This window comes from Xiphophorus hellerii, chromosome 11 (genome assembly GCF_003331165.1).
Source record: "Xiphophorus hellerii strain 12219 chromosome 11, Xiphophorus_hellerii-4.1, whole genome shotgun sequence".
In the NCBI taxonomy this organism is placed as follows: domain Eukaryota; kingdom Metazoa; phylum Chordata; class Actinopteri; order Cyprinodontiformes; family Poeciliidae; genus Xiphophorus; species Xiphophorus hellerii.
The window spans coordinates 8,925,411-8,942,295 of record NC_045682.1 but is presented as its reverse complement, the minus strand read 5'-3'; the positions used below and the strand labels follow the sequence as shown (position 1 = coordinate 8,942,295).

Genomic DNA, 16,885 nt, shown 5'->3' with positions numbered 1-16,885 from the left:
ACAACCCTGGGAAATTAAAGGTATTAAAGTCATCTTGAGAGCAGGAGATTTCTCAATTTGCCATTTCTTCATCGTCGCCGCCTCATGGCGTCCTTTCAGAATACACAACAAAGGAAGAGCCGGTCCCTCTAAATGCCAGGTGATGGAAAAAAAAAAATGCTGCTAACGTTGTGTCCCTCAAGTGCATCCTCCCCCCCCACTCCCTTTTCTCCGTTCATGAATATTAGGGATAGACTGAAGCAGGGAGGAGGCAGGAACAAAGACAGGAGGAGAGGAGAGAAAGCATGGAGGCAGGGAGGGAGGGAGAGATGGTTGGGTTGGGTTTGGGGTGGGGGGAGCTGATGTCATCAGAGGCCCAGCAGTGCGCAGGCTCTGTTGGAGCGGTGCTGGCTGCCTATTGATTGGAAAACAACGGGCTGTGGGAGGACGGATCAAGGCGGCTGTGGGCTAACGGGTGAGGGAAGGAGCACAGATCCAGTCTCTCCACGCCGCTGTCGTTTATCTCTGGGGGGTGTTTTTTTGTTTTTTCCACACTGGAATGAATGTAACTGCTGCTTCACATCATCGGATTTTTATTTCGCCAGAACAACAGATCTTCCTGGCCTCAGAGGATCTCGCACACACACAAAGCCAGAAGAATCGGCGGCTCATCTGACTGCAGGTAATCAGCGTTTTCACTCAATTACGTCCCACCACCCTGCCGTCCGTCCGTCCAGTCCTGACCTCTGTGTGCATCCTTTCTGCCGTCATCATTATCTTGTAACCATGGTTTCCTTCCTCTCCTCTCCTCACTGCTCCTCTTTCCCTCCCCCACTGCCTCATTTTCTTCTGCCTCCGATCAGCTAAACCCATGCTTCTTTGTAATTTCTGTCTCCGTAGTGAGAATGTTAACTGAAATCACAGCGTTTAGACCAATAAGAGAGACAACTCGCTGGTATTATGTAGACTGGTGCTTTAAATATGACTGGGAAGTTCATATTATGCTTTTTTTAAAAGGTCAGTTCTGTCATTCTCTCTGCTCTTCATTGAAATCACAGCGTTAAGATGAAATCTCATGTCCAGATAAAACTACGAAGTGAAACCAGACATCCTGGTCTCCATACCTGCAGGCTTGTGAGGCGGGGAGACACACCTGAGAGCTTCACACACTCCAAAAGGCTCCTGAAAAGGGTGACACAAAAACCTATAGAACTGCTCTCTTTAAAAAAATACAACGGTAGCGATGTAATGTTGGAAGGATTTAATGTCTGGTTAGCTTATCTGACCGAGCAAGGCCTAAAAAGGCTTTTGACAATTAATTTTTATTTTATTTTATCCATACGACATTTTGAAAAGGCATTAGTATCTCCTATAATGGGTTTCTCGGACAAAAAAAGAACCAACTACCAATTTTCAAGTTTGTTTTCCTTATTTAGCTAAACACAGTTTCCTAATTGGTTCTACTGACAGGCAGTAAACAAATCAGGCCTGATTTAATTCAATTCCATCCGGTTTATTTATATAGTGCCAATTCATAAAACGTCATTTCAAGACACTTTACCAACAAGAGTCATTTCAGTGCAATCATAGACACGTTCCAACTGATCCTAGTTATCAAATAGTGTTTTAAGCTCAGTTCGTTAATCAAATTGGTTTAAAAAGTTTTCCGTCAAGGTAAACCCAGCAGACTGCATCGAGGAAACATAACAGTTGAAATAACAACAAAGAATGTAAACCGGAGAGTAGTAGAAGAAGAACGTGAGCAAAAGTGTTCAGTTTGTCCTCCAGCAGCGTAGGCCTACAGTAGTATAACTACAGAGACATCTCAGGACAACCTAACCCTCCTCCACTGACAAAATGTATTTGCGCTGAACTGTCTGAGCTGAAATTTTTGAAATAAACAACCCTGAGCCAGATGTGAAAGACATTTTTAAAACGAACACAAACAAGCCAGTGGGACGGCATGGAGACAGAGACAGGCAGACGGTGAAAGACGATCTCCGGCTGCAGACGGAGCAGCACTTTGCTGAGTAGGATGATGAGGAAGAAGAGGCTTGCACAAGCTTGTTTTTAAATGGACTGCCTTGTGTTCACACACTTAGACCAGGCCACGGTCCAGCAAAGCACAAAAGCACCAAATTTAGGCCTGTCCACTGTAATGACACTGCGTCAAAGAGCCGGACCGAGGCACAGAGTTCGACCTCTGTTCAAATGGACTGAAAAGGTTTAAAATGTTCTCGTTTTTTGAGGGCCTCAGCTGTCACTCCCTAATCCTTTTATTTACACCCAAGCTGGAAGGATTGGATGCTCACTTATAAAAATAATGTTTTCCTCCAGTGAAGCTAGAAAAAAAAAGTCTAAATCCTGTTTTAAAACTACCTTATAATCACTGAATTATCAATAACAATTAGGGCAGCACAACGAGAGCCTGACTGTAATTTATGGTGGACTTCTCCATTTAATTTCACGCCCCAGAATCTTTGACACCTCATCAGTTCAGTCCCAGTAGGGGTACATAATTAGCTGTTCACCAGTAAAGCCAACTGGTTGGGTTCCCTGTGGGACCTGGTCCCCTTCTGGCACACCTACCTCCATCCATCCTCTATCTAGACATCATGGTGCCAGTCCAGATGAGGTGGAGCAGACATGATTTAGAAGACAGTATAGGGCCAACAAATATCCCGAGAGACTGCTAAGCTCTGATTGATCTTCTCTTTGTGCTAAAGGCTCCTTAAAGGCACAGTACTAGGTAAAGTTGACTTTTTTGAGCTATACATCATGTTCTCATGTTATTCTCAAAAGTATACCTGGAGTGTTGCCTTTATTCGTTCATGCTTGTGTGAGAAACCCTTTTCTCTAACAATCTCCCATGACAACCATTCAGCTGGTCCAACTGTCTGGTTGGACCTAGCGCTGCCTTCGGACGCAGTTCCTTCTTGGCGCTGCATTTTCCAAGCTTCCAAGTGGGATGGGTGCAGCCATCCCGCCCCCACCCAGCTCCTTCAGACTAGCTTTCAGTAAATAGCAAACACCTGGTGGAACTGCTCGTCTGCAGAGCTCTTTATACGAGCTACTTCTCAGTGCAACACAGACAAAAAACATTATTAAAGGGTAAATAAAGGAGTCATGTTGTGATGACTTCCTGTAGGCGGAGTTTCAGAAAGAACAGGAGTTTTTAAAGAGACAGAGGCCCAATTTCAAGTCGTTAAATTTCTCATAAGTCATATATGATAGATACATTATTTTTATAACAACTGGATGTAGTAAGTTGATTATGCTATAAAATGGCATTATGAACCAGGCATAACATTGCCTCTTTCATGATTGAAACTAAAAATTCTGTTGTTTTTTTTTTCAAACTAAAATGGACTGAGTCAAACTCGGTCCATTAAATTTGATTTTACTTCTGTTTGTTGTAAGGACCAGACCCCAACCTGCCAGGGGACACCATGGAAGCCCCTCTTGTGTGCTTGGATGAGGAGTTCGAGGACCTGCGGCCCTGCCGGATGGATGAGCGGGACCACTCTTCCTACTCCAGCACCACCACAACCACCACCGTCCCTCTGGCCTCCATCACCCGCGAGGACTTCTCCGAGCTGGAGAACTTCTCTGAGATGATGAGCTTCAAGTCAATGGAGGATCTGGTCAACGAGTTTGATGAGAAACTCAACGTCTGCTTCCACAACTACAACACCAAAACCGAAGGCCTGGCACCGATTCGGAACCAGGCCCACAGCCAGGAGGATGAGGAACGGCTGCAGGATGAAGAGTGAGTTACCGACTTGAAACCTCTGGCTGATGGAGCACTTTCTGGCATTTCTCCAAGGCTTTTAGTCTTGGTCTGTTATTGCGTAATCAGGGATTACCAGTGTTCACACAGCAAATACAGAAAGTCTCACCAAGTGTTTTGTGTCCAGTTTCCAGTGGAAGCAACTTAGTACACATGAAATAAGACAAAACTAACTTCCAGGTAACTTTTTTAGCAAAATATACATTTAAGTTGCTATTTTTCTTTAGAAGATATATAAAAACTAATAGTTCCTCGAAGACATTTTGCACTGTTATAAGTGAAAAAAATCTGCCAGTGGAACTAATATTTTTTCTCATTAATATTCAAGAATTATTGACCTAATTTAAACTTTTATGTCTTGCTGTAAAGCTGTGAAACCAGGTGGTAAACGGTGTCGTCAGTGTTTCCCAGTTCAGATTTTCTGTTTTGGTTTCAATCAATAAGGACAGTTTGGAGTCTCCGGTTTGTTTTTGTTCACTTCCTATCAGATTCAGATCATCTGAGAACCTGGTAAGCACCAAATGACTTATAGCATTTCCAGAGACATTCCCTTCAAACAGAAAACTCATTTCTACAAAATAAAGAAAATTAAATGAAAAAATGTAAACAAAAAACAAGTGATTTCATAAACATCCCTGTTAACTCAGTATTTCGATGCACCTTCGGCTGTAATCCCAGTACGGAGTCGGTGTGGATCGGTTTCGGTCAAGCTGCACATCTGGTGGGGATCAGCTGTAAATGGCTCTTCTCAAGTCCAGAATCAAACTCTCTATGGGGCTGAAGTCTGGACACTCCAGAGGTTCCACCTTGTTGTCTTCAGAGCATCTCTGTGTAGCTTCGGCTGGACGCTTAGAGTCGTTGTCTTGATGGAAAGTAAATGTTTTCTGAAGCTGTGGTTCTCTGGCAGATGGAAACAAATTGTCCTGCAGAAAGTCTATACATTTTGCTGCATTTATTTTTACCTTCTACCATATTTATCCATCAAACATGGTGGCAAAACAAAAACAAAAAAATCTCCATTTTGGTCTCATCAGACCACAGAACTTTCTTCCTCTTAGCCACATGTCTCCCACATGCCTTTTGACAAACTTCAGTAGAGACTTCATTTGAATTTTCTCCATCAGTGGCTCTCATTGCCGTTCTCCCAGAAAGCCTTGACAAGAACAACAGTTGTCGCTTCCTTCGGCGTAGTCACGGCAACTCCAGTCTTCTTGTTTCTCGGTCTCTCAGGTTGTGAGGGCGGCCACATTCCTTCTTGATGATGATTTAACTGAACTCCAAATGATGTTCAGTACATTAGGGGTTTTTGTGTCCATCCCTCGACCGATACTTTTCATGAACATCCTCTCTGATTTACTTGGAGTCTTCATGCTGTTATAGGAGCCAGGAATCCTGATTAACCAGTGAACTGTCCTAGCAAATGCAGGTGTCTTTATACTACAATCACTGGAGACACACTCACAGCACTCAGGTGATTTACATCATTGTGCGAGCACCAAATGGCTGGGTCTCTGTTCAATTAAAGGGGTTGAACTTTAATTGAACTGTTTGGCCAAATCAACAAAATTGTATTAATAACTGATTTGTAAAAGCAATAAAAAACATTAAACATCCAATGGGGTGAATTAGCAAACATTTTGTAGCTGGGATCCATTTGGTCTGAACGCTGCAGCCATCTGACTTTTGAAAACAGCTCACCACCACAGTGCAGATAGAGCAGATCAAGCTTCCTGAAGGCAACGGCTTAGCTGCAGATTAACAGTACATTTGTACATTTGGAAATGTTTCATTTGGAAACAGATTATAAGATGTAGAGTCAGAGTAAAGCAGAAATAAATATCAATTCAGACAGAATGTATGCACCAGTCACCTAAAGATGACTGATTGAAACATTGAATGACTATATGGCAAAATGTTTCCATGGAGATTCATAGTCACATAAAGATGACCAGTGTTCTCTGTTGAAGTTAAAATTTGAGTATGATAAGCAACTATCCAAAGACATGTCACCTAATATAAGCCCACATCATCTGTATTGTTAGTTTATGCTTTGTAAGGAAGAACAAAAATGGTAGAAATGTTCTCTGCTGACAGATAAATCTATTTAGATTTTTGATATAATATTTGGGTAAAACACTAACAATAATATGCAATTTGGTTCTCTGCTGTTCCAAAAATAACAGATTTTATGTGATCTTGAAAAATGCTTGAAATATACTGATGGCTAGTCTGACTGTGAACATACTTAAGTATGTCAAAACATTACTGTGCACTGCAAAAACACAAAATCTTACCAAGTATTCTGGTTCTACTTTCTAGTAAAAATATCTTAGTGCATTTCAAATAAGGCAAAGCGAACTTGTAACATTTAAGCAAGATATAGGAACTTGTATGTTAATAATTCCTTAATGGGCGTGCCGTGGTGGCGTAGGGGTTAGCGCGAACCATGTTTGGAGACCTTGAGTCCTCGACGCGGCTGTCGCGGGTTCGACTCCCGGACCCGGCGACATTTGATGCATGTCTTCCCCCCTCTCCTTCCCCCTTTCCTGTCAGCCTACTTTCAAAAAATAAGGGACACTAGAGCCCACAAAAAGACCCCCTGGGGGGTACAATATATATATATCAATAATTCCTTAATATTTATGAAGTACTAGATCCACTGACATATCTAGTGCTGTCAGTGGATCTAGTACTTATCTTGGTTTTACTTAACTTATAAGACATTTTTCCCACATTTTGTTTTATCTTATTGTTTTTCAGTGTATCAGAATTTGTTCTACAGTCAAATATACTCATTTACTAAAATATGGGCTTTAAGCAAATACTGAAAAACATACTGATATACTAAAACATTACAAAAAAAAACTCCTCTGAGGTGACCGCATTCATACAGAGGACGTCCATTCATTTCCTTTTCAGGCTAACTGCTTAGCAACACAAGCATTTTGTAACCATTCATTTCGTACCACTCAGTGGTACTGAGACAAAAATAGTGTCTCTGCGCCAAAACCGGAACAAAGGATTCCTCGCGAAGGCCACGATGTACCAAAACAGTCCATCAGTCAGAACCCGATTCTCTCCGCCACCTTGTTGAGCTGCATGCTGAATTATTCAGTGTGAATTTGCCTACGCCTCAGTTAACTTTGGCTCTGCTTCAGTTGTGGCCTCTCCACCAGCTGACTGCCAGACCCTACTGCTTTGAGTGAGCGGGCTCTGAGGCACAGACGCAGACGCCGCTGCTCTTCGTGGAGCCCGATCGTTCTAAATATAGCCCGATTTTGATGTGAGAAGGGATGTGTTACGACTGGCTCAAAGTCATAACAAAACGGGAGGCCATGCAGTGGTTAAAGTGCATAAAAAGGAATATTTATTAACAAAAACAACAATGGACTGTGGATGTCAGTATCAGTGGTGTAATGCAAATGCTTGGATGTGTTGTATGAGTGCATATGGAAGTGTTGAAGTGCAAAACCAAAGACAAACTCAAATGTGCAAATGAGGGGAGTTAAGGCCTGATCTGAATTGGTGTTACCCAACACAAAAGGTCACAGCAACAAGTGGTCCACTACCACAAAACGTTGCTCCATAAGTCAAGTAACCAAGCAAGTGACCAACAGAATATGGAGAGCGACACCCACAACATGATCACCCTTAGCATGGTCCAGCACCATACTCAAAGTTACTGCTGTCTCTCAGCCAGCAACACCAAAAGGGCGTCAACCAATAGTGAGCCAACATCTCCACAACACCAAAAGGTCACATCACTGCTTTACAAAGTTTCTCCAGGATTCTCCTTATCACATAATGACCAACAAAACATGGAGAGTCACACCCACAACAACCCAAGTGGATCAACGGATTGATCAACAGATGGTCAAAAATCGACCACCTGTTGATTTTTGATCTGCGCTCCAAATCAACGGATCAGAAACACCTGCAAAGGGGAGGAGCACAAAGACAGACAAAAGCAACACCTGCAGCCCAGCCCTTAAGGCCCAGGGCCGTAACAGGAGGGTTTAAAGAAAGAAACGCACGATTCCAAGCAATGTTCAACTAGGTTGAAAGCAGCTCAAGAAAGCACAAAAAAGAGGCCTGTGTGTGAAAACCTGGCATATATCGCATCCGATGTGGTGGCCAGACAAATGAACAAAGTCCGGATTTTATGCTTTTCACGGCATCTAGAGTAAATCGTGGCATCAAGTATTCTCCATCACTTGTTATTTAGTCCCATCAGTGCTACTTATACACAACCTACAAGCATTTATTAATAGAAAGTGAGACAGTATTGATGTTCCGAATGCTGACAAGATCGTATGACATAGGAGAAACATTTCCGCTTTATCTGATTCAACAGAAACCCGGCAGGTACACGAACCAGCAGAAGTCCTGTACATTAATCTGCAGTTTGGCTCAGAACCCATTCTGGTATTTTCTGACTTAATTCCCGCAGTCGCTGCCTGGTACGAGTTATAGCAAGCCAACAAGCTGATGGAGAGTGGAGTGTTAAGCAGAATGATTGCTGTTCAGTGGCAACTAGCCCACAAACACAGTAGCACAGCTTTGTAACACGGAGCTCCAAACCCCGCAGGACAGACGGCAGAAGGACAGCGCCATCATCCAAACTCTCCCAGCAGCATTTAGGACAAACTGGAGGCTTTTTGTCTGATATTTAAGGTTCCAAAAAGATCTGTCTGTTAGTCTGTAAATCACTGAATGCCTAAGCACCAAAATATATCATTGTATTAACCTTCCACACCACTCGTGCCTTCTGCTGCAAGTGCCTCCCCAAGACTAAACCAAAGCATAAGCAGCATTCAATTGTTATGCTCCTCTAATCTGGAACAAACCTCCAGAAAAGTGCAGAAGTCAAGTCAAAGTTTGATTATGCAGCATATTTACAACCTCAGCTGACCAAAATGGCCCACAACAACCACAACATCACAGGTACATAAATAAAATAAAAACTGAAAATGTTGTTGAACGTTTGAGTTGCAGTCTGCAGCCTCGGCAGGCGGGCATGAGCGGTGAGGTAATCTGCCGAGCTGAAAGGACTCCTCTGTGCTCATTGTGCCAGTGGGAGCAGGGCAGCAGGGCAGCAGGGCCGTCTGTAAGCAAAGCAGGAAAAAAAAAAAAAAAACACTGAAAAGTCCAAGACTCTCTCAGTGCTATTGTTCGCCTCCTCTGTCAGTCGCCGCTCCGCACAATGATGTGAGGAACTTTATTTCAATCTCAGCTAAGCACACATCTCGACCAAATAATAATCTTTTTTTTCTTTTTATGCAGAGTTTCTTTGCACTCGAGTAACCAAAACGGTTACTCTGCCTTATATTTGGTTCAGTGTTTCCTCTTCTGAGTGTTTGTGTGTTTCTCATCGCAGTGTGTGGGACGCTCTAACCGACAACTACATCTCCACCTGGGACGGCCTCAACTCCGAGGGACTCAACGGCAACCTGTCTGACCACGAGGTACACCGTTCTCTAAAAATCTCTGCCTTTTACTTGACTCTTTATTCATAATTGTTATTTTGTCATTTCTTGGTTTTAGGTCGATTTAACTTACATGTGGCCAGATATTGCAAAGCTTCTGGGGGAAAAAAAGCACCAGAATTTTAATCAATTTCCTAAAGAGTCGATACGAGCCCAAATTAAACAAATTTATTTCCTTCTTTTTTATATATATATATATTTTTTTTCTTATATTTTCAACATATGTCCTGTTTTGTCCTGTCAGTATGCAGCATCCCAGCCTCTTGTTGAGTTTTACTTGTGAACATGTTTTTAATTTTACTGGTCAGTGGCAGTACAGTGGGAATGCATTGAGCCCATGTTATGTGTTAGCATCTCTCATAGTTTCATTCTGTTTTGCAGACGTTTGAGAAACATTTTGGACTCAACCGTTATCCTTATTGGTGAATAATAAATGCATAAATTAATGAATGCAACGATTTCTTCAACGAATTCTACGACGCATCACTATTCTGCCCGGTCTTAAAAGTCTTAAAGACGGGGTGACTACCTGACTGATTATAGGACCATGAAGTCATGAAGCCATTTAATATTTAAAAGAAAAAAAATGTTCTCCTGATTTTCAGATCCATGAAAAAGAGGAGGAGGAAATGAATGAGAAGAACGAGAACGCCAACTGCCTGAACGAAGAGCCTCTGATTACAGCAGATCAGGTTCGTGTGTGACATGAAGAAAACGAGGAGGCTGCCACTTTAAAATGTGATGTAGCCATTCCTCCTAAGAACTTGTTTTATTTCAGCTTTTACCTGAATTTGCTTGTTGTTTGCACAACTAATGCGGGCAGAGCGAACATGTAAAAATGACGTTAGGTTAAAGTTTGCAAAAATACTGTGGATTTATCAGATGTTCTCAACTGCAACGGAGCTCCGGGCTCGTGAACTCGCATAGAACGTTTTGATTCTCTTGGAGCCTGAACTGTGAAACAGTCGGTTTGCTGAAGGAGCTGCTGTGTCAAGTAGAAATCCAGCACTGATCAAAAGCACGCTGCACCTCCGATCAGCTACTTCTCTAGGAAAACAGAAAGGTTATTAGTGCGTGGACAGAGAGGAAGCCAGGGTGAGTGTCTGCTGTCTGCCGTCTCTGTCAGAGCCTGAGAGTAGATTAAATCACCAAAATCGTTTCACAAAAAAATATTCTTGGGTCTTATCCAGGAAGCAAGAGTGCAAATTCGTTGACCAACAAACTCCTCTGCGACAAACTCTTCATCATCTCCAGTGAAAATAGTATTGAGTGTTTTGGCGAATCTCTCTCTCTCTGTCTCAGGTCATTGAGGAGATTGTTGAGATGATGGAGAACTCTCCAGATCCCGGTGAAACCGAGGAGGAGGATGAGGAGGAGAGCAGCCTGTGCTCCTCCAGGACCAACCCCTCCCTGCTGGAGGAGATCAGGCAGCTGTCCCAGGCCTCCAACAACAACTGCTCCTACGAAGGTAGAGGAGAAAAGAGTCCTGGTTGTAAATTTGGGCGACGTCAATTTAAAGATTTATTAGGTTTTCTTACTCTTTGGGCTTCCTCATGTTGTCAGACTGCCGGACTGCACTCATGGTGAGAGGTTTTAGTCTGTAGGCATTCTGGTCTTTATCAGATTATATAAAATCAAGTGTACAAAATCACCCATTATATATTTGTTATTTATTTAATAAAAATCAAACAAAAATGGAAAAGTCTGTGAAAAACTAAAACCCAACATGTTGAAATAATATGCATAACACATGTTTAACCCTATCCCTAACTAACAGATTACATACAATTATAAACAAGGTTATTCTTGTAGCTGCGCAAATAAGAAAATGTATCTTTGTATTAAAAGAAGTTACTTTTTTAGGACTGTTTATATTCTAATAGCAGTATCTGTGGCCTTAAAGAGAAGCGTTTTGACTCATAACCCTGTTTATAGTCATATAATACAGTAACACATTGTTCCATCTAAAGTGGACATTTCTCAGTCAGATAGAAAATATTAAAAATTCTTAACAAAGTGTAGCTCTTTTATTGAAGACAACAAAACCCCAATATGGCTGCCATGAATACGCATGGTCATAAATATAAGGAAATAAACAGTTTATTGCTTTTGACTTTCATTTAGCATCTACACTGTTTATTTGCTAAGTTTATTTGATAGCGTTGTAAAATCTAGCTCCTACTTTTTTCCTCTTGGTGTTTCATCTTCTACTGGGTTACGTTATGCAAATAATAACCTCTCTCAGTAAATTTAGGACTGTTTCTTTTAACAGCTTCAGCATTTTCTGTGTTGCCCGAAGAGTTTGGTTGTGGTCGTGTGGTTGCTTTTCTCCTGGCAGGCTCTCACCGTCTCGTCTTTTCCCCTCGTTTCCCGTCCTGCAGGCCTCAGCTGCATGCCCAGCTCAGCGCTGATCGAGCTGCTGCACAGGGTGGAGGCCGCCATCCGGGAGTACTCGGAGGAGCTGGTCAACCAGCTGGCCCGGCGGGAGGAGCTGGAGTTCGAGAAGGAGGTGAAGAACACGTTCATCACAGCTCTGATGGAGGTGCAGAACAGGCAGAAGGAGCAGCGGGACAGCAGCAAGCGCAAACGGCGGGACAAGGCGCTCAGCCTGCAGGGGGGCGGGACGGTGCCCTCCAATGGGGGCAACACCGCCTCTTCTGGTCAGAAGACCGGCACCATGCCGGTCAAGGTGAATACACGGAATTATTTCCACTACTCTATTAGGATCTATATGTTCCAGACCCATTAAAAAAAAAACAAAAAAAACAAATGGGTTCGTACTTGTTCTTGTCAGAAACTCAACTGATACTCATTATATACTGTAGATTCATTTCATACAAACTGATGTTTTCAAGCTTTTGCTTCTGGTAATTAGGATGATTTTCAGATCACTGTGAATGAAAACGAATGAGATGTGGACTTAGAGGTACAGTATGCAACTTTTATGATAGAAAATATGTTTTTAACATTTTTGCTAAAGCTGTCACCATGTCATGACAGTATAATATGAGACAGATAGTCTGTGGAAAGATCCACCTTCCTCCTGAGCTACTATGGTAGCCTGAAGAAATGCACCACTCCAGCCAAAATCAACCAATCAGAGCCAGGATAGTCTTAGCACCGTCAATCAGTCTAATGTACTCGCTGCTAAATGTGCTAATGGCAGACAAACAACTTACAGTTTATCCGTAGTCATCTGTTGCTATGCTAACTAATTCATGTCAAGGGATGGGAGAGGATGAGCTGTGCCACATGGAAGGTGATTGACAGCACTAAGACCCTCCTCCTGGCTCTGATTGGTTCTTTCTGGAAAGCTGTGGATCACTGGGTGAATTCAAAAGAGCTGGAGTATTTCACAGATTACCTGTCGCATGCCATGCTTTCAAACCACAGAAACAGTTTAAAAAATATATATTTATTTTTTATAAAAGTTATTAAAAGTGTTATTATTTTCAAAAGGTTATGTCTTTAAGGTAATCACAGAAAAGTGACATCCCGGAATCCGGTTGCTCTTCCTCTTTCCTTCTCTGGCTCTTCCACTAATGGATGTCAGATCCATTACACACTAAATGATCTTACAGGAACATCTATGTCTATTAACAGCCCAGTTCAGCTCGCTCTGCTCCTGCTCAATAACACAGGCCTAATGGATTTTTCCTACATGCAATGCACAAACGTTGGTTTTATCTGAGAGAGCAGATACCTGAATCTGTGCTGATAATGTTGAGCAAATAAACGAAAACTATGTCCGTAGTTCTACTTTGAGCTACTTAATACTGTAAATATGCTGTTTATAAGAAATAAAGAGAACTGATAGTAATGATATACAGATATCAGCACAGCTTTGCAAAAAAAAAACCCATACTTTTAACAGTCCCTCATTGTGTGTGGGGGTGTGTGTGTGTGTGTGTGTGTGGTTGGTTGGTTGTGATCCATAGCGCTTCAGCATGGAGGGCCTCTCCAACATCCTGCAGACGGGCATCAGGCAGACATTTGGAAGCACAGGAAATGAGAAGCAGGTAATGTGCTGACTCATCATGTTAGCTCTCTTAACTAATGATAATTGAATCTTCTATACTGTTTTGCTGAATAGAAAATTTAGCTGAAAGCTTAGCCGGCACCAGTTGTCTATGTGGGCAACTGGTGCAACGTTTGGTTTTCTGGTGATACATTTTTTTTTACTTTTATTTTTTTGTGGTAGATGTAATAGACGTTAACCGCCTGAGGCTTAAAAGCGTTGGTAAGATAAGTTCTGCTACTGCTATAGTTCCTCTACAGTTTTTGCAAGACTGACTGCTACTGGAGATCCTTCCTGTCCACAGCATCCTCATCCACCAACACTCTATCTGAATCCTTACATCTACATCTGGATGCAAGCAATTTCTGAAAATTATAATTATGAAATTATGAAAGAAGTCTGAGTGAGAGACGTGCATCACATCCCAATCGCACCACTCCTGGTTCAAGACGCATCCAAACAGAAGCTAAAGTCACAGGCCGTTGCCATTAGTATGCTTTTCTTTTCATTAGCTACTTTTGTCTTGTTCTCAACTTGTAATGATGCTGTTGGATCCCATTGCTGAATAACTAAAATCGATCCCTAGACGGCAGCGTCCATACTTCCGTAAACAGGGCGTGGCTGTGTGACGTTCTTCTTCAGTGGATCACTGTGGCGTTGTAAGCCGTTCGCCCAAAAGATTGACATCACATTTAATAAGTATCCTGGATGACCACGCAAAAAAAAAAGAAGAAAAAAAGTCAGAGTCTCTTGTTCTACGTGTTTGCATTCAGTGGTACACATCGGTGGCAGCCTGCTGCTTTCATCACTTCTCGTTCTTGGTAAACGCTCTGAACTTTGGCTTTGTTTCAGTATCTGAACACTGTGATTCCATATGAGAAGAAAACCACCCCTCCATCTGTGGACGACCTGCAGATGCTCACAAAAAGTAAGCCTCCGCATGAGACTGAACGTGAGAATCGATCGCCAGGTTCGACATGTAAAATTGCTGTGAACCTTTTCTCCAAACAGTCCTCTACGCCATGAAGGAAGACAGTGAGAAGGTGCCTACACTGCTGACCGACTACATATTAAAAGGTAAACACATCCAAACTCTTCCAGGAATCAGCGAGCTGCTTAATCTGACAAGAATGCAGCGCAGTGATGCTTGAGAAGAGGGACAAAACAGGTCCTATGGATAAAGCACAAAATTGGAATAAAATATACACATAATATAATTTTTTCAAATATCTGACAAAACTAACCTGGGCCATGTGAGCACAACAATGTATGTTTTCCTGAATATTTGCTGAATATTTTTTATTTTAAACATTGTAGCAGGTGGATGGTGCCTTTAAAATCCCTTGTCCTGGAGCAAAACTCAATACATTATAATAGTTTAAAACAATTAAAGGAATACTAAGATAATATATTATGACAATTAAGTATAAGTATTCAAATAAATAATTATAAATGTATCAATAAATTGAATTAAAAATCATTTTTCTATATTTTCCAACTCAACTGAAATTTGTCCCAAGTTTTTGTCAACACCGTCAGACATAAAAAGAATGTAAAACAATCAGGCATTATTGGGGGGCATCAGAACTTCTGAGGACCCCATGACCTCTTCCTTTCTCTTCCTTTGCTAAGAGGGCTAAGCAGCTCTAGTTAGCTTATGTCTTTAGTTTTTTCTTCTGTTTTATTCCCAAGTTGTTCGTCACAACCATGATGTGTCAACACCATAACTGACAATTTACAAAATTTTGATGAAGTTTTGTGAAATAAAAGCTTAATTTTAGTAAACTGTAACGATTTCATGGACCTGATGAGCTACAATATGGCCTCCTTCAGAATAACATCATATAAATTGAGGTGGTTTGGCATTTCGTCAACTCCGTCAGATGTCAACACAGAGTTTTTAACTCTGATGGTGTGACTCTTTCAGTGACAGTGTTGACAAATCTCACTTAAATGTGCAGTTAATTCATTTAATGTATTTTACATAAATGGCTTTACTTCACATGTATTAAGTATTTCTTTTTACTCGCTAGTTTGTCACCACCTTCACTTCCGTGTCAACTCCAACATGCAGTCAACTCTGTCAGATGGACTTTATGTTGTTTTTTTGTCTTAAATAATATTTCTTTTGTTTCTTGAGAAGCATTTGTCTGTAAAACTGAGTAAAAATATCACTAATAGGGTCATTAAAAAAATAATAATTTTACATTTATTTTTGTCAGATGGTGATGACAATGTTCTGGGTCAGGTCCATTAAAAAATTTAATTTAAAAAAAAAAAAATTGCACCTGGGAGCCTGCACCTTAGCATCTATACATTTCCAAAACATTATTTGTCATATATAAGCTTGAGGAATAATTTTAAAAAATTTAGGAAAAATTTAAACCCATTTTGTCCCACTTCTCAAGAATCACTGAGCGGTTTAATTTGATTTATCTTCCCTTCCAGTTCTCTGTCCCACCTAAAGAACCGTCATACCAGGAGTGAAGTGTGACAGAGAAACCGACCCCCCTCCCCCAGGACTTTCCTAACCTTCCTTACCTCTGGCCCAGTCTGCATGAGCTCCCCATTACCAACCATGGATCGACACCATCCACATTATCTCATCCATCTAAACGACGACTACTGCCTCCTGCTGAGCTCACCTCGTCCTTTCCTGCACACCCATCTCAGGCCAGACACCGAAATGGCCGCCGCCTGAAAAAGCGACCGGGACGGTCCAGTCCCACTTTTACAGGACTTCACTAATGGAGCATGATAAGCTGTTTAACGATCACAAGAGATCACTTCGGTGCAGGGATCCAGTTTCAGATATCACTTCTCTCTTGTCTTGTCATCTCTTGTTTCGTTGTCATGCTTTTGCTCTGACAGACACGGTTTTTGTTAAGTTTCGACTGAATTTATTTACAAAGGCGTTAATCACGGAATGATTGCTCTTTTCAACACATATATACAGTCATCCATATAAAGTGGATTGTGTGGGGAAACGTGATTCAGAAGAATACAAAAGCCATGCACCTTTTTCTGCCAACTCAGTACTGTAGTTCCTTTAGAGTGAGAAGAAACACACTACTATTACGGGTGCAGTGCGTTACAAAGCTTCTTTCACAATGAATATCCAGTGCTCTTCAAACCTTTTTTTTTTTTGTATTATTTAATTTGAAATATTAATATATATATATTATGTTGTACATTATTTTTTACATTTATTTACTGTAACTGTTATTCCACTCTGCGCAGCCACCTAGAGGTGTACATCTGTTGTTTTTTTTTAAGTTCAGTGACTGAAAAAAAAAATCATTTTAATAACTGTGTATGTATTTGCATATTTTCTTTCTTTTGCCCCATGTAGATGAATGTTACATCGCTTAATTGCTCATTCAAATAAACTTCTACCCTCAATGTTATTGCTTCCTTTTATGCATCCACTGCATCAGTGGATCAAAAATCCACCAACTCACATCTTAAGACATGTATCTATGAGTACAGTGTGTAAGAATATGCTTAACCATCTGTGAAAGTATTTTGTTGCTTTTACAAATCAATCATGACCAACGAAATCTGACGAAAAAGAAAAAAAAAACCTTTTAATGTCAAACTGAAAAGTGATTT

The 16,885-nt window shown here is 41.2% G+C and overlaps 1 protein-coding gene across 1 annotated transcript; it reads left to right on the top strand.

Annotated features, from left to right (window-relative positions):
- Window positions 1-364: 364 nt before the first annotated feature.
- On the top strand, window positions 365-16,675 carry fez1 (fasciculation and elongation protein zeta 1 (zygin I)). The gene is made up of 10 exons (XM_032576302.1): window positions 365-661; window positions 3,400-3,748; window positions 9,147-9,234; window positions 9,861-9,947; window positions 10,558-10,723; window positions 11,637-11,944; window positions 13,194-13,274; window positions 14,126-14,201; window positions 14,285-14,350; window positions 15,722-16,675. Exons 2-10 carry the CDS (start codon window positions 3,429-3,431, stop codon window positions 15,736-15,738), a joined length of 1,209 nt encoding a protein of 402 aa, XP_032432193.1. The 5' UTR covers window positions 365-661; window positions 3,400-3,428; the 3' UTR covers window positions 15,739-16,675.
- The last annotated feature ends 210 nt before the right edge of the window (window positions 16,676-16,885 follow it).

Bases quoted from the DNA above. Each gene is read 5' to 3' on its own strand.
- fez1 (XM_032576302.1), top strand. From the start codon at position 3,429: ATGGAAGCCCCTCTTGTGTGCTTGGATGAGGAGTTCGAGGACCTGCGG. The intron at 9,948-10,557 runs GTTCGTGTGTGA...TCTCTGTCTCAG, and splicing joins CTCTGATTACAGCAGATCAG to GTCATTGAGGAGATTGTTGA. The intron at 13,275-14,125 runs GTAATGTGCTGA...GCTTTGTTTCAG, and splicing joins GCACAGGAAATGAGAAGCAG to TATCTGAACACTGTGATTCC.